The sequence below is a fragment of the Neomonachus schauinslandi genome, chromosome 3, assembly GCF_002201575.2.
Source record: "Neomonachus schauinslandi chromosome 3, ASM220157v2, whole genome shotgun sequence".
In the NCBI taxonomy this organism is placed as follows: Eukaryota; Metazoa; Chordata; class Mammalia; order Carnivora; family Phocidae; genus Neomonachus; species Neomonachus schauinslandi.
Genome location: NC_058405.1, coordinates 142,578,921 through 142,603,406, shown reverse-complemented (window position 1 = coordinate 142,603,406; position 24,486 = coordinate 142,578,921). Strand labels below are relative to the sequence as shown.

The 24,486-nt window shown below is 37.8% G+C and overlaps 1 protein-coding gene across 5 annotated transcripts in view; it reads left to right on the top strand.

The window, feature by feature from the left end:
* PDE1A (phosphodiesterase 1A) overlaps positions 1–24,486 on the top strand; it is a 308,204-nt gene that overhangs the window by 231,076 nt on the left and 52,642 nt on the right. For all 5 annotated transcript variants that reach the window (XM_021702874.1, XM_021702872.1, XM_021702875.1 and 2 more), the window contains exons 3-6: positions 8,992–9,174; positions 15,779–15,845; positions 19,092–19,208; positions 20,071–20,211. In XM_021702874.1, the coding sequence (XP_021558549.1) occupies positions 8,992–9,174; positions 15,779–15,845; positions 19,092–19,208; positions 20,071–20,211 (508 nt within the window). The remainder of the gene's footprint in view (positions 1–8,991; positions 9,175–15,778; positions 15,846–19,091; positions 19,209–20,070; positions 20,212–24,486) is intronic.

The window sequence follows — 24,486 nt, the reverse complement described above, 5'->3', positions numbered from 1 at the left end:
TCTTACTAAGAGTGTAGCCCAAATATTATCCCATGTGGTATGTGAGATGGTCTTGTGCTGAAATGCCTCCTTCAACCAGGAAATTCCAGCACAATAAGAGGTGCTGAACTGGAGAGGAGCGGTGCCTCAGGGCAGCAAGTCTAGGGCACAGGGGAAGCAGGCCTGTCCTTCGATTTGCGCTGTGGTCAATTCTCCCAGATCTGTGAAACTATATGCCCTTAGGCTTCATTTCTGGCCTGCAGGCCACCCTTTTCTCTACCCCTAGCACTCTTAGTAATCCTCAGACAGGTGCACAGTTAGATGAAGAACAGAATGCCCTTCTCTTATGTCTCACTTCTCTGATTAGAAAAGGTAACATATCTACTCCCTGGAAAACAGGGCAGGAAGACAATACTAGGTAGACACTGTGGTGTTGTGATAAAATGTACATAACATAAAAGCTACCATTTTAACCGTTTTAAAGGTGCAATTCAGTGGAATTAAGTACATTTGCAATGTTGTGCTCTGTGCTCTCTACTTCCAGAACTTTTTCATCATCCCAAAATAAACTCTGTACCCATTAAACAATAACTCCCATTCTCCTCCTCCTCTCAACCCCTGGAAACCTCTGTTCTATTTTTTTGTCTCTATGAATTTGCCTATTTTACTAGGTAAATTTTTAAAGTAGGTAAAAGTTATTTTTGGAGATTCCTCCCACTACTTCTTTATGATCCATAGAATCTTTACATTGTTCTTCGGCTCTCCAAAGTCACTTTAACCAACTTCTTCCCATAAAATGTCTCAAACACTTCCATCCCCATGAGAGGACATCCTCCTTTCCCTTCATGTCAGAAATAGAAATCTGCTGAGACTAACTCATGTAGATGTGTAAATAACTGGGGTTCTTTGAGGACTTTCTTTGTGACAGATACTTTTCTAAGTGCTTTCCGTGCATTTAGCCATTCCGTCCTCACAACCCCACCACCAGGGATACAATTATTATCATTTCTCTTTTACTGAAAAAGAAACTGAGACTCAGGTAGGATGAAGCACATTTCCCAAGACCAACAGCAAATAGGCAATGAAGCCAGGAGTTTGACTCCAGAGGCAGTTCTCCTAACCACAGAGGATGGTTATTAATCAGAAAATTTAGTAATTAATGGAATGTGAAGCTTTGTGCCTAATGGCATGTTTTCAAAGATATTTTTGAGCTAAGAGCACTTTCTGGTGGGAAGCCAAGAGTCATCAGGCAGGCTTAAGGCAGTTTTCTGCTTCACCCATTCCCTCCACTTCCATCTTCCAACTAACTCCAAAAATACAAGCTGAATCCCAACTGTCTGAGGAACTTGACTCCTTCTCAGACTCCTCCTGCAACATTCCCCTTGCCCCTTCCGTCTGTCCTAGGGGATGGAACCTCCTGTGCCTAGGCCTCTCTGCTTCCTTGGGTGGGTACGGAGGAGGCATAGAGCCGTCCTTAGACCTCAACTTGAAGAAAACGGCATCTAACTTTAACATTCTCCTTAGTTGGTCTTGTTTTAGCCAAGATTTGCCTCTTGAGAATTAAGCTAAGGTCAGCATAACTAACTTGTCTCCCCAAACTTGTCCCCGGCAAATGTGCAGTCTTAATAGTCCCTCAGATGCAATGGTCATCTTTTCACAGTTCACAAAAAAAAAAAAAAAAAAAAAAGGACTAATAAAAACAAAAGAACAAAGTTATCACATAGACAGAAAAAGGAAAGAAAACTGCCAAAAACAACATTAACAACAAAAACTGTTGAAATAAATTTATGAGCCTGCCATCTTAAGTCCTTTTTGGAACAAGACAAGAAATAAATAAATAAATAATAAATAAACAAATAAATAAATAGCTTGGGTGGTAGCCTGGAAGAATTAATTCAAGTGTATCTCACACTCAGGAAGCAGGTTACTGACAAGTCAATATGGCATTTTGAATGTATCACCTTTTCTCATCCTGACATTTAATTCATTGTACTTCAAAGTACCCTGAAATTCCAGATATATTTCTCTATGAGAGAATGAGTTGATGTACCGGTCTTGAAAAATAAATTTGAGCTTCCTCCAACCAAAAATTCCCTGGTGGGCCAAATTCTTAAGATTTTTTTTAAGATCAATTATTTTTAACCCTAAATTTCGAGGTAGAAATGGGATAGAAAATAATGTTAGTATCTCCTGAATGTGAAGGTAGTCTGGGTACTTAGTAAGAAAACATGCATTTGAGGTAAAGGGTAAGTGCGCAGTTAAAAACTTAAAACTCTGAGATCAGACTTGAGTTCAAAAGTGGCATGGTCACTCCCGGTTGTGTGACTGAGCAAATCACTGAAGGTGTCTGTATCAGTAGAATAAGGGTACTGATAATAATTGTATTTTCCTCATGATGGTATTATGAGCATTAAATGAGGTAAAGCGTGGCTCCTAGCCTGATTCATAGTAAGTAAAAAAGTTAGCATTAGCATCTCTATCTATCCTCAGATAACTGAGGTCTGAGTGAAGCTTTAGTATTGCTCTTAGGGTTTTGGTTTGGTTTGGTTTGGTTTGGTTTTGGTTTTGTTTTTTTTTTTTGGTGGGGGACTGCAGTCAGCTCAGATCACAGATATGTGCTCATCAAAGAAATAACACTAATGGATTTCCCTATGTGGGAACCACTTACCGCCCCCCCCCCCCAATATCCATACTGCAAAACGATCCACTTCTCTTAATCCCCCAGCCATCCCTGGAGGGCTCACTTGGAAGATATTTACCATGTATGAGTTCAGTACTATCCTTAGCCCAGGGCCAGTATAACTGCTTCCCTGGACACTGCCGCTCATTTTAGAGTGCTCAACGATGGCTCATGTCTGGTGTGACCCTCCCCATGAGGTGGTAAGTCTTCAAGCCAAGGACAACTTGAAACACATGCCCCTCTCCCTCATCTAGGTACTTGGACTATAGAATTCCCTATCTTGCCCATTGTGCTCCTGTCCCATATTCTGGACACTGAGATCCCAGAATTCTCTGCCCAAAAGTCCCCTAGTCTGTCTCTGAAGTCTTAGTGGGCTCCTTTCTTAGGTCTTTCCTCCTGAGTGGGCCAGAACACTGTTGATATGGGTACCCCTCCACCTCTAAAGAGTAGCCAAGAAGCAGCTGCTTTCAAAGCTGGGCAGGTTGATGAGAATATTGAGGGAGGCTGCAGTGTCCACCTGCTTACACAGTAAGGCCAGGCTTTTATGAAACTTCTTAAAAGATAGGAGGATAGAGCACATTTAATAATTCATTCATTTGATATAAACTTTAAACTATTTAATTATATGGTATTTGGGAAAAATGTGCTCTTGCCCTGGGCCCAGCAAATATTAGGGGCAGAACTGAAAGATTTGGTGGCTTATTGAAATGTATCCTTTATAAGAAGAGTAAAGCAGGGAAAAGAAAATTTCAAACCTAAGCAGCCAGTTTCTAACTGTGTCCAGCACTCGAATCTTAACACTCGGTAGGTGCAAATGTGGGCACCAATTGCCTGGAAATAACTGTGTGGGTACACTGGTGTAACCATATTCCAAGAGTCCACTGTGGACAGAAATATTTTCACTGATGTAATTGTAAAAGTCAAAATCTCATGACCTTTCCTTCCGTGGCCACCTCCTTCTTTATTCCCCTCCCCTGAAAATTTTCTAGTTCAAAAAATAAGCCCTTTGGGAGTTGTGTCATCTGATTTCAAGAGAAAATTTGGGATATAAATAACTTCCAAGGGTCAGTTGGACACTGATTGGACGGAGGGTCAGTTTTCACAGCTCCCTGGCCCCCCATCTACCCTTAGTTCATGTTTAGGGATCCTTAACTTTCTGCTTTATTGACGCTCTTAGGACTCAAAAAGAAAGAAAGAAAGAAAAAGTTACATCAGACAGAGGAAGCATTTCTAAGAGGTCAACAGTGATAACATTTTACACATATACTCCTTATCATTTATTTTCTATAGAGTGCATTTTAAGAATTCCTAAGGAAAAATGCACCGATGACTATGTTTTCATGTTGTAAGATTCTTAAACACAAAGTCTTTATTTTTTAAGAGCACTCATGATGTAAACAATTATGCTTACTCTACCATATAACATTAGGATAAAGAGTAATTGAGCTCTTGGATATTTTGAAAGCAAAATTAATTGTAGTATTCGAGATCCCATTGATCAACCTACTTGCACCAATTTATTTCAAAAATGAAATGAGGGCACAACGGAGTCTTACATGTTTTCTCTGTGACATAATCTTACGTAAATATTCAATATCTTCACGTCTCAAATAGATGTATAGGAAAACTGTTTATGATAATTAATTAATTACGATAATTCTCTAGCAAAAGCCCAGGACAGAGAGTACAAGGCAGGTGCCAGGGAAAGGGAGGACAAAATAGAGAAGAGAGAGACGGAGAGGAGTGGGGAAGAAATAACATGTCATTAGGTCTGTTGTTTTTTTAAAAAATTTGTTTATATTTAGGTTTTATTCACATGTCTTTCAAGTTTCTTTTCTCCAAACTGAAAAATAATTATCTTAATGAATCTGCTACAATTTATTTATAACTTCCTTAGGAATGTCTTACTATACTCTACTTGAGAAATGAGTCTAAAAGAGTATTTAACAGAAATACTGACTTCCTGGGCTAAAGGCATGCACACAGTGTATACAATTTTTAAAATTTCTTTTTACTGTGCCTATAATTCAAAATGCCATAAAAAATGTTTAATGTCTTTCCCACACCAAATATACATGTTGCCCCATAATTTGCTTCAAAAATTTTAAAGGGGTTATTCAAACGCAAATTATCCTAAAAGAGATGATTGACAATAGTGAATTCACTCCCAGGATGCTGCTGCTGATTATCAATCAAATAATATAGGACTCTAAAGACTAAAGTTTCTTCTACCATCCCCATCCTCACTTTACTCCTCAAAAGTAATCACTTATAATAGTTTAGTGGAAATCTCTCTAGATGTTTTCTAGACATTCAATAGATACATGCTCATCTCCTACTCTGTGCCATGCACTGTTGTAGGTGCTGGTGATAAAAAAATGCTCAAAAAAAAAAAAAAAAACCAGACCAACTCTTTGCTTTCAAGGTCTTTACAGTTTAGTGTATGAAACATAAAGTGAATAAACAAACCAGTAAACATACAACATGATATCAAGTAATGGTAAGTGCTAAGAAGTCAATAGTAGGACAAAAAGACAGAATAGAGGTGTTTACTAGTTGAGTTGGGGGGGTCAGGGAAGCCCTCTTTACCTGAATACAGTGAGAAAATGATCCTCTCAAATATGGTAAGAGAGTCTAAGCAAAGCAAATAGCAAGTGCAAAGACCCTAGAGCAGAAGCAAGCCTGGCAGGGTTGAGCACAGTAAGGTCAGTGTTGCTGGAACAAAATGCGTAAGGGGAAACTAGTTAAGAGATGAAGGTAAAGGCAGCACTTGTGATGAGCTATGTAGGACTTTATGAATTAGGCATTGACAAGATCTGACTCTAAAAGAGGCATTCTGGCTGCAGAAGAGAGACTAAAGTGGGTCAGGACAAGAACTGGGAGACCAGTGGGAGGCTACTGCAGTTGGCCAGGAGAGAGGTGATGGTGGCTTTGTCTCATTCATTGCTGGTAGGAATGCAGAACAGTAAGCCACCTTGGGAGACAGTTTGGAAGTTTCTTTAAAAAACGAAACATACTCTTACCATACAATCCAACCATTGTGGTCCTTGGTATTTACTCAAATGAACTGGAAAAGTCTGCATACAACTATTTATAACAGTTTTTTTGTAGTTGTCAGAACTTGGAAGCGACCACGATGACCATGGTTGAATGTATAAACAAACTAGTATATCCATACAATAGATTCTGATTCAGCAGTAAAAAAAGAGCTATTAATACATGAAAAGACAGTTTGGTGTTTAGATCCATAATAGCTAAAAAGGCATTTTAGTTCCTTTCAAATGATTTTTTTTTTTTAAAGATTTTATTTATTTACTTGACAGAGAGAGACACAGCGAGAGAGGGAACACAAGCAGGGGGAGTGGGAGAGGGAGAAGCAGGCTTCCCGCTGAGCAGGGAGCCCAATGTGGGACTCGATCCCAGGACCCTGGGACCGTGACCTGAGCCAAAGGCAGACGCTTAACGACTGAGCCACCCAGGCGCCCCCCTTGCAAATGATTTTTATATTTCAAAACCAGAAGTACAAGTGATGTTCTCTATTAAGTGAATATTAATATAATGCAGAGTTGTGCCTTTGTCATCTATCGGATTTATAATCCATGCGGGTAGTTACCACATAGTGTTCATGAATGATAGAAATATTCTATCTCCTTAGCCTTTATATTATTAGAAAGAGAGAATGAGAGAATGAGAGAAAGAGATAGAGAGATTGAAATTAATTTTAAGGAATTGGTTCACATGATTGTGGGGGCTGGTGAGACGGAAATCTTCAGAACAGGCTGACACTGGCTGGAAATTCTGGCAGGATTAAATGTTAACAATCTTTAGTCTGAAAGCAGTCTGAAGGCAGAATTACTTCCTCTTAAGGGAATCTCTGTTTTACCTCTTAAGGCCTTTAATTAATTGGATGAGCCCACTCACATTATGGAAGGTAATCTGCTTTACTCAAAGTCTACTGATTTAAATGTCAATCACATGTAAAAAAACACCTTGACAGCAACACTTAGACTGATGTTTGACCAAATAACGGGCACTATACCCTAGCCATGGTTAACATATAAAATTAACCATTGAAGAGGTATTTGTTGCTTTTTCAAAATTTGCTTTTAGTTATAGAATAACATATCTCATGCTTTCCCCTTTACACACTCCTTTATTCCTATACCCACAAATGAATTCACATTACTCTTTCTCCAAGATTGTATGTTCATTCCTTCTTAATGAATGACATCATGCATCATGATGAAGAATAACCATATTACCAGACTCTTAAGTCTCATATCCCTATTTGATATCTCATTTCCGTATGCTGATTTTGTTGATGATCTGTCTTGGATAATTTATGAGCTTAGGACATACAGTCTTAAAGTCATCAACATCAAATTTTCAAAGAATCAATTGACCTGCATTACAATGTGTCTGTCATTCTACTTTGAGTAGCTGATAAAACAAGGCAGCAGGAGAATTCTTGGACCTTGGTGACATCACAGGATTACACCACAATGACTCCCATTCCACCTGTCCTGTTCTGTGGTTTTATCTGATCACTAGATAAGAAATAATGGAAATAGTATAAGCCCTGAATTTTCAGACACTACATGGTCTAAATGGGCTAAACAGGCTATAATGGACAAAATGCTAAAAAAAATATTTTGCCAGGGGTTACAATGTCAGTGTATTAAGGATAAATCAAAACCACCCAAACATAAGTTCCAAAAGAAAATTAAAAAAGATACAAAGTAAGTATTAATCAGTATTAACTTCCAGTTACTTAAGGCTCTTTTATCTTCATACGTATACCTGTAGTTTTGTAACTCCAGCACTTAAGATGTATATATTTTCTCATAAGTCATTTCATAAATTCATTTGTGTGATTATACCATGAAAAGTAAATATTGGCAAGTGACTGTGCTCTGAATGTTTCTAGAAAAGAGCAGCACATAGAGGTCATCATATAACCTTTTTTTTTTAGTTTTTTTTTAATTAATTAATTTTTTTGATGTAGTGTTCCATGATTCATTGTTTGCATATAACACCCAGTGCTCTATTCAATACATGCCCTCTTTAATACCCATTACCTTTTGAGACTCTTTCTGGCATCATTGGGTGCTGTGGGTGGGCTTTCTACCTTTTTTTGCCCTTTCCTTGGTCCCTGCCCTCTCAAGATGGTGTGACTTGTCCTGGAGGCCATAGCACACACTGTCATTCTGTCTTCCTTCCATCAGCTTATGATCCCTGGGCTTCACTCTGTACAAAGAGATTTACCTAAGCGAATGGAACCCCAAAGCCAAAACTAAAGTGCGCTAAAAATAGCTCTGAGTTATCGGTGCGCCGACACGGATACAACAAAGTCAAGCGACAGACAAAGGTGGCCCGTGTTCTTCCCGGAGGCAAAGCTCAATCGCTCGGTAGAGTGTTTTGTCATTTGTGGGGAGCCTTTCACACTGTCTTCCCTGCTCACACCTTTAGGAAGTTCTGGATCACTGGAGCTGACCAGCCTTAAGGGCAGGTTCTACACCCCTCAGTTCAGTCAGTGTTGTCTATCTGGAGCTTCTAGAGGACAAGACAGCGCGGTGGTTTCACTTCCGTTCACTCCCCCTCATGCAGTCGATTTCCTCGCCCGCGCTTCTAGACACGCCTGGTCTCCACCCTCAAGACAGCATCTGCACTTAACTCGGGGTGTCTCTCTCCCACTTCCGCTGGCTCTGTCACCTAAAATGAGCTTCCAAAGTAATCTATTTATCTTTTTTCTTCACTTTTTTAATCTGTGATGTTGATCTTAGAATGAATATCTTTTAGAGTACTTGATGAATTATTTTCTAAAATTTAGAGATAGCACTCAGGTAACACATGTGAATGACTTTTGTAGACTCCGAGGCCTTATGCAAGCAGGCTGTCCTAGCTGTATTATGTATAAGCAAGGTTAGTAAATGTAAGACGACTTTGATAGCTTCTATTCCGTTTTCTTTCCACTCCAGTTGCCTCCTTTAATAACAGACATCTGCGTATGAACTCTCTTCTCCATTTTAGTTCTGTTCATTACCAGAATAGTATATGAATTGATAACTCCAGACCGGTATCACGGTATCACGTTTGGGAAGCTGCAAAAGCTCAAGTCCGTTAGTGCTTGCCTTCAGAAGACGATCAATTTGAGAAAATCAGAGCTTTTCAAGTGTTAATCCAATCATTTTTCCTTTCTTTTTTTTTTTAAGTAGCTAGTATTAAGGGATGATCAGAGAGTGATTTGCTATATTTTCAACCCTATTGCAATGTTTGTTTTATCAGATTTTCTTCACTTTTTCCTAAAGTTTAATCTGTATAAATTTTTGTAGAAGACTGCTGGATACCGAAGATGAGCTCAGTGACATTCAGACAGATTCGGTCCCATCAGAAGTACGGGACTGGTTGGCATCCACCTTCACAAGGAAAATGGGGATGATGAAAAAGAAATCTGAGGAAAAACCAAAATTTCGAAGCATTGTGCATGCTGTTCAAGCTGGAATTTTTGTGGAAAGGTAAGTGAAATTGTTAGTATCTCAAGATGATAAAATTTGGAAGGCAGGAGATATACTTACCATATCAAAGTTATATGAGTCAAACGTTTTACTTATTGAGGAACACTTCAATTATAAGTATACCCAGAATGAGCAAATTTAGAACTTGGTTGTGAATTTGCCTTAAAAAAATGTTTTGTCCTGGGTTTAGTACTTTTATTTCTTTTAAATTGACATGAAGTCTGGGGCGCCTGGGTGGCTTAGTTGGTTAAGCGTCTGCCTTCGGCTCAGGTTATGATCTCAGGGTCCTGGGATAGAGCCCCTTGTCTGGCTCCCTGCTCAGCGGAGAGCCTGCTTTTCCCTCTGTCTACCGCTCTACCTACTTGTGGTCTCTCTTTCTCTGTCAAAGAAATAAATAAAAATAAATAAATAAATAAATAAATAAATAAATAAATAAATAAATAAATAATTGACCTAAAGACTAAAAGCAAGGGTGCCTGGGTGACTCAGGCGGTTAAGCATCTGCCTTTGGCTCAGGTCATGATTCCAGGGTCCTGGGATAGAGCCCCACGTCAGGCTCCCTGCTCAGTTGGGAGCCTGCTTCTCCTTCTCCCTCTGCCCTTCCCCCCTGCTTACGCACGCTCTCTCTCTCCCTTTCTCTCTCTTTCTTTCTCTCTCTCTCTCTCTCTCTCTCTCATGCACGTACACGTGCAAATAAAATATTTTTTAAAAAAGGAAAGACTAAAAGCAAAGATTTTGAATGGCCAGTGCCCTCAAATGTACCTTTGTGAGTAACTGTTAAAAAAATTATAGCATGTTCATGTGTTACACAACTAATTTTATTTGCATAAAATGTAACATTTCATAAAACAAGTTCTGTACTACATACTAAAATCAAACGGGCCTTTCTCTGCATTAAAGCAAAAAGACCATCCTCTTTCCATCATGGGAGAAAAGCTGCTTATGTCTGCTTTTGAAGAACTTTTGACATTTCTGTCACTGAAGCAAGGAATACTTGATGACCCCTAGATGCTCCAAATCGAATCACCATAGTTTCTCATGTGAAATACATGTTAATGTGGCCTAATTTTTTATTTGTTTAGCCCTTTAAGAATACAGCCTATTTTTCTGTCTAGGAAACAAGATGTTCCAGAATTAAAACTGAAGAAAATACTTGAAATAAACACGTTACATCTGACAATTTTTGAAAACTAGTTACTAGAAATCGCTTAGATTAAAAAAAATTGTGTTATATTAAATTATATATAAAAAGATGAAATATTTTCTAAACTAATAAAATTGAGGAAGAGAGTTTTTTTTGTCAGTGTGCTTAAATTTAAGAGAGACCACATCATTTTTCATCTTCTGAGATCTCTATTATTTCTAATGAACATTATATACTTTAATTTTCCTCTGATAAAGGAACAATAGGAAACACATTTGGGTTTCTAAAAATGTAAATGAGAATTCATTGCAAGAAATATTTGATGCCATTTAAAAATATAACTACAGCACATAAAACTTGAAGTTTCTTGTTTTGTGCTTCTACTATCCACGGTAATAACCACTCAGTGATTATTTAAATTATTTCGAGTATTTATTAACTATATTTAATTGGCTTTGATAAAAGAATCCTCATAATAAGCAATTTGATTAGTGTGGTGAGGTGATACCCACACCCCCTTATAAGGTGCATAAACTGGTCTCATCTCTGCCAGGTGGGACCAGAAGTCTGCAACAGGGAAGCAGGGCTGGAGAAAAAGAATATCCATAACCATGTTGCCATTTTTAAAAAAAACAACTTAGGAAAGTGTATGACAGTTATTGATTTTCATTAAACCAAATTGAAAATATCTCAATAGTAGTTCAGAAAGTCAGTGAGAGAATCACCAATAAAAGAGAATATGTGTGATTTGCTGAAAGAATGTGTATTTTGTCTTTTTCAGGAAAATATTGTAGAACTTGGCAAACTAAAAAGGATGCAAACTGTGGGAGTCAATTTCTATTTCCATCCAGTAAAAGATTAAGATTTCTGTAAAATATATTGATATGCTAAGTTTTCATTTTTTTCATATGCTACATAAAATATTTTTATTTAATGACCTGTAGAAATAGCAAATATACTTAAGGTAACTAAACTAGCAAGCAGTCTTGAAGAAATCAGTAAGTTACAAATATATGGAAATGAAATCTCTTTGATTACTCTTGTATCCCCATTGGGAGGTGCATAAAAATAGGGGCACATGTTTATCTTGAATTTTCAAAGATGATCATCTTCAATTTTGAAAATTAGAAAGCTTTCCTGAGTATTCTCTCAAGTCTCCCCTCCCCAAGACTCCGTGCCTCTGCAGGTCCTGGCAGTTCATTACCTAGAGATACCTTGAATCTGCTCACTTCCCCATCTGTCCTCCTGCAACCCCAGCCCCCAGCTCTGTCACCTGCCATCAGAAATACGACAGTGGCTTTCCAGTTGGGCCCCCACTTCCTCAACTGCCGTCTCCAAACAAGTCATTTTACAGTGACGTTTTAAAATATAAATTAGGGGTGCCTGGGTGGCTCAGTCGGTTGAGCAACTGCCTTCGGCTCAGGTCATGATCCCGGAGTCCCGGGATCGAGTCCCGCGTCGGGCTCCCTGCTCGGCGGGGAGTCTGCTTCTCCCTCTGACCCTCCCCCCTCTTGTGCTCGCTCTCAAATAAATAAATAAAATCTTTAAAAAAAAAATAAAATATAAATTAGTCCCTGTCACTCCTAAGCTTAAAACCATCTGATGGTTTTCCATTTCACTTGGTATTAAGGGCGACTTCTGTATCATGGTTTTGCGGCATTCGGCACCTTTTTACCTTCTTGCCTCATCAAATGCTACCTTCATTTTTTTTTTTTTAAAGATTTTATTTATTTATTTCAGAGAGAGAGAATGAGAGAGAGAAAGCACATGAGAGGGGGGAGGGTCAGCGGGAGAAGCAGACTCCCTGCCGAGCAGGGAGCCCGATGCGGGACTCGATCCAGGGACTCCAGGATCATGACCTGAGCTGAAGGCAGTCGCTTAACCGACTGAGCCGCCCAGGCGTCCGCTACCTTCATTTTTGAGTGAATATCTATATTGCTCTGATTTCAACCCACGTTCCTAACTCTTTCTCCCCTTGGGACCATAATCCTATTACTTCCTCTACCAAAAATTATTTTCCCTGCCCTGCTCTGCCCCTGGCTGGCCCTTCCTGTCTTTCCAGATGCCTTCCCTTAGCACTGTGTACAGTGTACATCACTTTGTCTACCCTGACCAGTCGTTTACCTCACAGCACTGAGTGCTGCTTGTAATCATGTATTTTTTTATTTATTGCCCCTCTTCACTGTTCAGTAAGCCTCACGAAAGCAACAACTGTCTTTTTCTTGTTCGCCACTGGTCTCTTACCTAACACAGTATCTGAAATAAGATAGTTTTTCATTTTTGTGGAGTTTTTTTGAGTTTTTGAATTATACATTGCAACTCTAGTAAAAACTTCCAAAAAGAATCCCCTGTATTTCCAGTTGGACTTTCACCACTTGCAGGAGCCCAGGAAATGCATTGTTCTTTTTCAGCAGCTTGTAATATATCAGCGATTTACTCAAGTGTGAGGCAGCTGTGTTAAGGTCTCCCCCACACGGATTCTGAACCGTCATCTTCATTTTTTTTTGTCCTAGTATTCTATTCCTTATTATAGGATTAGAAGATGATAATGGGGAAGTTCCTTCATTTCCTCAGAAGGATAATCTTCTTGGTCTTGCTTTACATTCCATGTAATGAGAATGCACACTGACATTCATTCCTCAAATGTATTCCAGGTCTAAGAGATCAGCACCAGAGTTCCCACAGAGCCCTGGCAGCCCCAAAGAACCAAGAATTGCAGGCAACAGCGCTGGCTGCAGAGTAGTGAGAAGAGTAACATTAATAATAATAATGGCTTTCTTGTATTGAGCATTTATTATATTACGGTAGACATTTATATCATTTACTCTTCACAAAACATTTGTAATTATCCTCATTTTACAGATGAGTGACATTAAATAGCTTTCCAAAAGTCACATAGTTAGTGAGTGGCTAGTCTGTGATTTAAAGCATGTCTTCTCTTTGCTTCATCCTACTGCTTTTCTGTGCCATGAGGTCACAGGGATTGAAAGTTACTTAATTTTTTTAATTTCTTACTACTGATTATTGACCTTATTTTCCTAGACCATTATCCTTTTATTTCCCCTGTCCCTCCATTTTTTAGTAATGATGACTAGAAAAATAGATATAAAAGACTGTTGTCTCCAAAAAACCCCACAAAATAACTAAATATCATTATTATTATTTTTTTAAAGATTTTATTTATTTGACAGAGACAGCGAGAGAGGGAACACAAGCAGGTGGAGTGGGAGAGGGAGAAGCAGGCTTCCCGCCAAGCAGGGAGCCCGATGTGGGGCTCGATCCTAGGACCCTGGGATCATGAACTGAGCCGAAGGCAGTTGCTTAACCAACTGAGCCACCCAGGTGCCCCACTAAATATCATTATTGACAATAATTATTTTCTGGGTCTGTTATAGTGCAATTACTAATTTCCTTGCCTGCAAGAGTACAATAATTATGCCTATCTCAATGGAGTAATTAAGTATTTTTATTTATAAAATGCTCTGAAATCTTCCAAGAGAGATAGAGAATAAGGATAATTTTTTATTAAAACCAATTACCCACAGTCAAAAATTATTTAGAGTCATTTAAAATAAACATTAAATGGAAATAGTGAAATAAAGTAATAAGATCTCTGTGATAAAATGAGGAGATACTTTATCAAGGAAGCCTAGGCTAAAGATATACGTAAATGAAATTTTTTAATTCTGAGCTTTCAAGAAGTCAAGATTTAAAAGAGAAACATGAGAGGCGCCAGGGTGGCTCAGTTGGTTAAGTGACCATCTCTTGGCTTCAGCTCAGGTCATGATCTCAGGGTCCTGGGATGGAGCCCCGCATCAGGCTCCCTTCTCAGCGAGGATTGCTGCTTGCCTCCTTCTCCCTCTACCCACTACCCTCTCTCTCTCAAATAAATAAATAAATATTTTTAAAAAGAGAGAGAGAAAGAAACATGAATTATTTTACATAGACACTAAGTAATGGGTCTTATGGATTTTTAATCCATAAGGTACATTGAATCAAAAAGGTTAGTGTCCAGGGGTGCCTGGGGGGCTCAGTCAGTTAAGTGTATGACTCTTGGTTTTGGCTCAGATCGTGATCTCGGGGTCGTGAGAGCGAGTCCTGCATTGAGCTCAGCACTCAATGTGGCGTCTGCTTGAGATTCTCTCTCCCTCTCCCTCTGCCTCTACCACTTGTGTTCTCTCTCTCTCTAAAATAAATTCTAAAAATCTTTAAAAAAAAAGTTAGTGTCTTCTGTAGTGGCTTTATGAAATTGCAAAATATTTTCCAAATGACTATTTCTTATATTGACCTCCCTCATATAAATTAATGATATAATCATTAAATTATGACTTTGTTCAGGCATCTTGGGAGAAGTTACAACAGTATAGTCTAGGAATGTAACTTGCCAATGACTAACAATATGAAAATGAAGGGACATGATTGATAGTTAATTCTTTCTTCCCAGGACGTTGGGGAATGAACCATGTATCTTCCAGTTCTGAACAGAGGTCTCTGCTATTCTTACACATTGGGGTATCACATTGGTTTTCTTGTCACATGAACTAATGGAAGAGTTTCATTTTTTTGGTGTATGTCATTTTTTTTTAAAGATTTTATTTATTTATTTGACAGACAGCGAGAGAGGGAACACAAGCAGGGAGAGTGGGAGAGGGAGAAGCAGACTTCCCGCTGAGCAGGGAGCCCGATGCGGGGCTGGATCCCAGGACCCTGGGATCATGACCTGAGCTGAAGGCAGATGCTTAATGACTGAGCCACCCAGGTGCCCCGGTGTATGTCATTTTGGTTGCCCATCAGAAGATCCAGCAAATTACTGATTAATAAAAATACTTTTATTTGTGCTATTATAAAAATTGAAATAACTTTGTTCTGCATAAGGTTTCTTAATTTTTATTAAGTGATAGTTTGAACAAACTTCAGCAATTTTTGTCAATATGGTCTGCCCTAGTATTTTTAACTTTAAAAAAAAGGAAGCTGTATAAATTCCGATGATACTATGTATTCTCTCTTATAATTTCCATTTGATAAAAAAAAAAGAAGAAGAAGAAGAAAGAAATCCATAAAGGAAATATTTTAATGTCATTCAGCTTCCAGACCAAAAATTTTGGCACACTAATGGATACAAAACAAGAATATTTTTCTGTCATTGATATGGTGGCATGCCAGAAAGCTTTGTTGCATATACAAAGGACAGTCTCTTTTAATAGGATGAAGCAAAGAAAAAGATGTCAATCATATTGACTTAATAGGGTGCTTGTGTGTAGACATATTCACGTTAACATTCGTCACATTGTAGATTCTCAATAAATGGTGACCATATTTATTATTGTTGCCACAAAGAAAGCCTGTAATTAATGATAAAAGGTGAACATGCCAAAAGTAATCTTTTCCCTTATATTTAAAAAAATAGTTGAAAACTTTGAGTAAATGAGTCTTATATATACACTTATTTTTCTTTTTCAGGATGTACAGAAAGTCCTATCACATGGTTGGTTTGGTATATCCAGAAGCTGTCATAGTCACATTAAAGGTGAAATAATTTCAATTATTTAAATTTTTCAAATAGTCATTTTTTTAAAATCTTCTTAAAATGGCTGGGAGAAAATGAGAATAGGTCTTTGCTGCAGCTTATGTATTGGTACATAAAAAATACTGTAGCCATTTACAACATGTCAAGTGTTCCAAATCATGACTTGTTGTAGACTTAAATGAGGATTGATTTACACTAATAAACTCTGTCAATGCATATGCAAGTGTGTGCACACACATATGTGATTTTTTTTTCTTCTTCATGCTTTATTTAGGTGGATCTTGAATTCAATTTTGAGATGGCACCAGGACTTGTCAGAATATACATATTTTCTTATGTATATATTGTGGGAAAGTTGCATGACTAAAAAAAAAGATGTTCCAGGACAAAACTTATATGAAAGAAATTTCTTTAGAATTTTAGGTCTGAGAACATATAAAAAGATAAAATTAAGGGCGCCTGGGTGGCTCAGATGGTTAAGCGTCTGCCTTCAGCTCAGGTCATGATCCCAGGGCCCTGGGATCGAGTCCCACATCAGGCTCCCTGCTCAGAGGGGAGCCTGCTTCTCCCTCTGCCTCTCTCTCTCTCTGTCTCTTACAAATAAATAAATAAAATCTTTTTTTTAAAAAAAAGATAAAATTAAGAAAGAAAGCAAAAAAGATATTCATCTCCCTTATCTCTGCTTTTTCTGTGGCTGAGGCCCAAATGCAGTATTAAATGTTAGAAATAACTCGAGTCAAAACTCTAAAGTGGTGAAAGTTTTTGGTTCACTTGTCTCCACTGCCTGTGTATGCATGAGCACTGTTCCTATTCTAAGCTCATCATTCAACATCCCTGATTTCTTTCTATCATTTAATTTGGGTAGAGAAATTCAAGTTTGTCTCCTCTAACAATTTCATGGTGGTTTTCCTGTATCACCCAAGAATTTAAAGGACACTGGCAACAGAATATCCTGAGTTGCTTTATTTTGGGTTTATTAAATTCCTTTTCTAGTTTAAATTTATATTGCTATTTATATTATATTCTTTTGTTAATTTCCTTTTACGCATCCCCTTTGCATTTGTTTTTTTTTTTTTCTCCTCTGCTGCATATTAGACTTTAATCTTATTAATTTAAAAAGGTAGTTTTTCTTGGACAGTTTTTTATATTTATGTTTCTAAAGCTATAAAAAAAGACAAGTATATAAGTGAAATGTCACATTATAAGATATTAATTACTCCTTGGATCTTGTGAGATTTTGATTTCATCAGCTGTAAGCAAAGATATTACTTATTTTTATTTTTTTAATAACCTTTACTTAGAAACGAACACAATATTTTAGTATGAGAGAAAGTAAACACTTTTTCTAAAATATGGTATAAAAAAATGTATAAACTAACAGGTTGAGGGAGGAAATATCACCAGTAAAGAATATTTTTAGTTAAATAGGGGCACCTGGGTGGCTCAGTCATTAGGTGTCTACCTTCGGCTCAGGTCATGATCCCAGGGTCCTGGGATCGAGCCCCTCATCGGGCTCCCTGCTATGTGGGAAGCTTGCTTCTCCCTCTCCCACTCCCCCTGCTTGTGTTCCCTCTCTTGCTGTCTCTCTCTTTCTGTGTCAAATAAATAAATAAAAATCTTAAAAAAAAAAGAATATTTTTAGTTAAATAGTTCGTACTTTCTGAGATACCTTCTTGTCTTGTTTGTTCTCAATGAAGCATCTGCAGTAGTTTATAAATGTAAATCATCATTGTTGATAAAAATCCCCCAAAGTGGAAAACTAACCTTTTATTCAGTGGGAAACCCCTAGAAGGAACTATAAATAGCAGCCTCCTAACAATCTGAACTAATTCTTTGGAATTTGATAAAAGATATTTTGGCCTCATTTGAGCTTTACTGATGGCAAAATGCCTTCTAACACAACCTTCAGAGATTTTAAATTTACAAACAGATAAGGCAAGTGTTTGGGAATCAAATCATGGCCAAATGGAAGGAATTTAACAAAGGCGTACAAGCAAATCAAAAAATATCTTATTGGTGTTTTCAAGTATTTAAAAATAGCATTTGAAGCTGCTATTACTATTTTCAAAAGCAGTATTTTTAAAGGAGACTGTTTGAATACTATTTATCAGATTCTCAGTTTAGTTTCAGCATGTTATAGTACAGATTGTTGGCCTCTGTAAAAATGTATTAAATGAATAAAGTTCTAAATAATTCCAGCTCAAATTCAAAATTAACACACAGTTTTAAGGTTGCCCTATTTAATACTAAACCTGCTGTGTGTATGTAAACACACAATTTGCTAAGAGTTTCTAATAATCATTAGAACTGACTGTTGTATTTCTTCAAATTTTTAAAATTTCAGTGATTTATTTAGTATTGGAGCTCCCACTTTACATGAAAACCTCCTTAGTGTATAGGACTGGTATCACTTGTTATAAGTCCATTTTGTGAACCCCTCGACAAGTTTTCAACTTGGAATTACCTAAAGCAAAAATCATGAGGTAGCTGGAATGGTTTGGCATAGCTCTCATTGCTTTCTCTCCCACCGTCAGTGGATTTTTTCCAAGGGTATGTATGTGTTTCCCTATAGGCTTGGCCACTTCCCTCAGGAATCGCCTGAAATGCTATAATTACTTTCCTCCTCCTCCTCCTCAATCAAAAGACTCACTTCCTTTTCCTTTCCATCTGTCCCTGGAGGAAAGTATAAATGAATCAGCCAAGGTTAGAGTGAGTAATAAGGTGGTATATACTCTATCTTTCTAGGGTGTTTGCAACTTAAAAGAAGACATAAAATATCAAAGCTTTAAATCAAAGGATTACTCTTATGGTGGAATTTCAAGCCATGTAGAAAGTAGTGGGTGGGAAAGAGAAGTTGGGGCTACTTTCCCCTATCCCTCCATTGACATCACCCACATAACCTGTAATTCTACCTTAAACTGAAGCCTACTCTGGGCAAGTGATTTATGGCATGAATTTGAAGAGAGATTGAGAATAAGATCAGTATTAGAGTGTTATCAGGTTTGATAACTTTGGGATTAAGGGGAAGATTTTAGCACTTATATTACGCATTATGGCCTCACTTTTGTGAACCCATGGATACTAAGTGGCTCTGTCATATAGGACACTGGAAAAAATATAGTCTGATGTTCTAAATTGAAATGTGACCTGCTAAATATACAACGCCTGATGTCTCCAAGAATTTTTCATAGAAAGAAACAACTATATAATATTGCCATCTAAAGCATTTACTCCTTTTTTTTACAGGACGTTGATAAATGGTCTTTTGATGTATTTGCCTTAAATGAAGCAAGTGGAGAACACAGTCTGAAGTTTATGATTTATGAACTGTTTACCAGATATGATCTTATCAATCGTTTCAAGGTCAGAAACATGGAACAAAAATGAAATGCTCTTAGAATTAGTTATCTGAATAAGAAAGAAAATGCAGAACATCGAGTCATTAATCAATGCATTTTATAATGTTTCTAGTTGGCAGGTCACAGAACTAGGCGGATGAGTTCACCACATGATATAGCCATTTTCCACAACTCACTGACATATATCCACATGGACATCGTGAGGCCATTGTTGCCTCATTCCAACAAGATACCAGCATCCACCTGAATTACCCACAGACCAGTCATGTAGAGATTGGGAGCTATGTTTTTAAAAAATATGATCTTCTGTGTTCCTAAAACACAGAATGAACCTTTCTTGGCAGCTTTTCTTAAACTGAGATGAAAGGGCTTCTAATTAATTTTATTTTAGAGCCATTTAAGCAGCAGATTTGACCCAGATTTCTAAGCACTCTGCAACCTGTACCTTTCATCATTACCAATGGAATCATGGAAATTTTAGAGCTAGAAGGTGCTGGAAGGTCATTTATTTTAATCCCTTGTATTACAGATAGAAAAACTAGACATCACCAATTGTAATTTGGAATTTTACCCTTTTAAGAACTAGCCTTCTGTCTTGACTCTGGAAGATATAAACATTTAAAGACAACAATATGGGTAAGATTGTTATTTCATCTTAGTTAAACACCTGGGGATTACAATCTGTTTTAGGATTGAAAGCTAACAGGTTAATGAAATAGTTTTTCAGAGCAGTCTACATTTAACCTCAAAAAACTACTGCCCACATCTGACTCACAATTGTGTCCCATCCCAAACATTGTTGTGCTCATGTTGATTTAGTGCTACTATTTTGGTCAAAATATAATCATGATTATTACTTTTTGCAGATTCCTGTTTCTTGCCTAATTTCCTTTGCAGAAGGTTTAGAAGTTGGTTACAGCAAGTACAAAAATCCTTATCACAATTTGATTCATGCAGCTGATGTCACTCAAACTGTGCATTACATAATGCTTCATACAGGTATCATGGTAAGAAAGTTTTTCTAACTTAAGTTTGTTAGTTTGGAACATTAAATTCCTTTCTTCTACACTGCCATTGTCCCACATTGCCGTTGTCCCTTCAATACCCACAGGAGTATTATAAGTGATGATCTTTTGGATTTCTGAGTGTTAATGAGTTATTCATAATATACGTTTTCCAAAAAATATTTTAACTCCATGAAAAAAAAATACCCAGAGGCAAATGTAAATACACTGCAAATTTTCCAAAATTTGGACTCCAGAACATTTTTGTTTATAATTTTTCCCCATAGGAATCACCAAAAAACCAAAAAGTGACCTAGATAAAGTCTTGGGATAAAAGTTAGTTACAGTGCTCTTCCCTCATATTATCATGTTCTCCCAAGCTGACTTCTGTGGATTTTTCTCTTTTCCTTGCATTGATAATCACAATTAAATCCTAATAGGGATTTTGGAAGTTATTTATGTGAATTTTTCCAAATTCTCTTTCCTCTTCTTTGCATCTAAATGAATCCATGAATAAGTAAATAAATGATTCAGCAATGCAATCCCAGGACAGCAACAAGTAGATGTTAGGAATTCTGACACTGCCTGGAATTTCTGTAATGTCTCAGAGTTTAGGAAAGTGAAAAGAAGGAGCAACTCTTTCTTCTAAAAATTCCACACTGAGGTGGGTTCAAAGGGGTATAGGCCATATGAGATGCCCAAATCTTGGTACCTTCTTGATTCCTTATGAGTCAGCCTATGCTGAAGCTGTGCCATAAATTGCATTTAAGTAGAATGTTCCATCAAATCCCATAATATGCATTGCCTACCTATTTTGACTTCAGAAGTCACACACCTATTCTATTGGGTCATTGGCACTCAGATCCATGTAACTAATACTCTTTGGGGCCCAGAGATCCTCAATACCTCATCTGTCCACACCAGAGACTATTCCTAAACTGGTCCCATGCAAAGTCCCTAGGGCCACAGTATGTTGTCCTGAAGATCTTGAAAATTTACAACAGTTACATGATTCTTCAACTTTATTATATACAGAAAATGTTCATATTAATTTTATTTTTCACCCAAGAAACTATAGTGTGCTGTTTACTACACATACAATCCATTTTCTATGGTTTGTCCAATAGTGTCTCATATGATGATTGAACAAATTGTTTACTCTTCTTCATCTTTCTTTGCCTCCAAAATGTTTGCACATCCATCAGTGCCTTGGGCTCAGATCCCACTCTTAACCCATGTTTCAATTATCTCTTGCTCCAAAAAAAACTGTTCCAAAACTTAGTGGCTTAAAACAACAACTTATCAATATCTCTCAAAGGTCTGTAGTTAGAAGGATCCCAACTAGCAGGTTCTCACTTGAGGTCGCTGATGGGCTTACAGTTAGCTAACAACCATAGCTGAAGACATCTGAGGACATCACTGGGCAAGATATCCATGGTGGTTCACTCACAAAGCTGGCAGTTGATGATGGCTAATGTCTGAGAGCTCTACTTTTAAGAGAGGCTTTTAATAAAGGATTTTCTTGGAATCTCACCACCAGTTCAATAGAAATCTGCACTCTACCAGAAAATTACAAAAAATTACAAAAACAAAAAAACAAAAAACCTGCTTTGGAGTTAAGTCCTATTTGGGAGAGGCAGAAATCTCAAAAACCTTAACTGAGGCAGTAGCATGACCCCTTTGTGACCTTGTAGAAGGCTGAACTGTATGTGTTGTCAACTTCATAGCTTGTGTTTTCCTATTGTAAGGTATATATATGGGCATCACAGACTTATGGTATAAATGTGTCCATTGGCTAAGATCAAATGCAGTCATGGCTAGATTTCCTTGGTCCTTGATTGAAACTTACTCTTCTTTCCAGGAGTCTGATTTGACATGTAAAAGGAGGAAGTAGAAGTTAACAATAATAAGTAGAAAATCAAGCATGCAAAGACATAGCTTTAAAATATTATAAGCTTTTAGAAAGTAGTATATGTAACCTTTTTTATAATTGTTTCTAGCATGTGTGCACACACACACAGAGAAATTCTTTTAATGTTCCTTTGCTTTAATAAGACTTCACTGTCATGCTGTTTCTTGAGCTCTTTGCCTCCTGACAGCCGCAAATGCTGTTATCCTTGAAAAAGTCACTTCAACATCTTCCTGGTTAGAGCTGCTTGCTGTTTCCTTTCTAAGGCCTTCGTCTTGAATCTGACAGTGAGATGGTTTTCATTTTAAGCGTGACATGTCCTCTTTCCTGAATTCTGTGGCTTTGAAAAAATTAACTGAAAAATGAAATATTTAAGTGATACTCTGAAATGGAAACTGAGGTGATTAAGTTTCTTCAGAACAAGATGGAATGGAAAAGTAATGCATACTTCAGTATAATCAAATATCTACTTTAATTATGAAATGCAATGAGAAGATATATACCATTTTATGCTGGGAGGTAACCAAAATTTCATCGTTTAAAAATATGTTTCTGCCTAAGTACATTTTTTATTTTTTTTGCTATCAGTATAAAGGGAGCCAAAGAAAAGTCTCCTTTTTCAGCTTCAGAACCTCTCTTCTGAAGGTGACATGGAAGGGATGAAGGATGCCGTGTTATTGGTAAATAGAGAAATTCAAATCCACGGTGTGACTTTTCCCTCAGGCTTGTGAGGAGGACTTATATCCGGATATAACAAGCCATTCCAACTTCTCCAGAAGACGGGAAATCTGGCCCAGCCTGGCACAACTCCTAAAAAGTTGACATTAATAAAGATTACATAGTCTGTAACTTACCAATCATAAACAGAACTTCACTCTAGCAGATTTCATTGGGGAACTCATTTCTGATTTATTCATCCTTCAGCAACAATGTGTCAGTGGGCTCTTTACTCATCGATTAGTTTGGCCGTTACAAAAATAGCCCCGTGGAAGACTGTCATTGTTGTCTGAGATCAGGAAAATACATTTAAACTACAGGAAGTAATGAGAAATTTTATGATAGATGGTAAGAGGAAAGGCAAAATGAATTACGACTTAATTGCCTATGTTGCCAAAACTAGCTTTCACAGCCAGCTTGATGGCTTTAGGGAAGTTGTTTTAACAAGCTTTTCTTTAGGTGACGAAAGTAGTGGTAGGGGAGTATTAATTTTCACACAGATGAATATGTTGGTTCTTTGAAACAACAAAAATGTATTATAGAAATATTCATGTAGGTGAAATTCCTTGGATTTGATATGGGGAAGACTAGGTCATTGGCTTTAGTGCTTTCGTTGATCCCCTGCCATTTCAGGACGGTCTTATCCGTGAGACATTTCTGGAGCACTCCAGTGGTAGCCCCAAACTGTCAGGTGACTAATGCAGCCTGCCCCCTGCAAAATGTTCTGAGGACCAGTGCCTGAAGGGGATTGTGATGAAGCTATTGTCCTTCAGTTTGTTACTGTCACGCGGAATACCCTCAAGCCTGGGAGTAGACACTGCAGAGGAGAGTTGATGCTAGTGCATCCTCTGTCTGTCTGTCTCTGTCCTTTGACACCTAATTAACTTGTAGCCTTGTGCCAAGGTGACAGGGGTGTGTGGTAGCTCAATCCATTTGCTAAAGAGCAAATTGCTTCACCAAATGCTGCCATGCCACCTCCAAGTGTCTCTCTGAATTTGAAATCTTCCAAGGGCCTTGGTAAGAGAACACTTGCATTTAAGGGCTCCTGCCCATGTGTTCTAATAGTAAGAGTAGAAGAAAGAAAGATGACGTGAGGTCTATTTCCTTTGGAAGTTGTAATCCCCTAACCACACCCAGAAATAGCCTCCCACACTCCAGAATGACTCAGTTTTTCTCCAATCAATGTACAAAAATATGCCACTATGTCTCTATTCTACCAACTATGTGGAAATTCTGTTCTTGCAAATGGCATGCCAGACAACAATGTTTGGAAGAGTAGAAAGAGTGCAGGATTTCAAGGCAATCAAGACATAGGTTTGATGGGCGCCTGGGTGGCTCAGTTGGTTAAGCGACTGCCTTCAGCTCAGGTCATGATCCTGGAGTCCCGGGATCGAGTCCCCGCATCGGGCTCCCTGCTCGGCAGGGAGTCTGCTTCTCCCTCTGACCCTCCTCCCTCTCATGCTCTCTGTCTCTCATTCTCTCTGTCTCAAATAAATAAATAAAATCTTTAAAAAAAAAGACATAGGTTTGAAACCCTGCTCTACCATGACCTAGATCACTCACTCTCTACCTTGGTTTTCTTGTCATTAATATGTGGTTAATAATACTGACCACCATGTAGGATGACAGTGAAGAGTCAATGGTATCATATA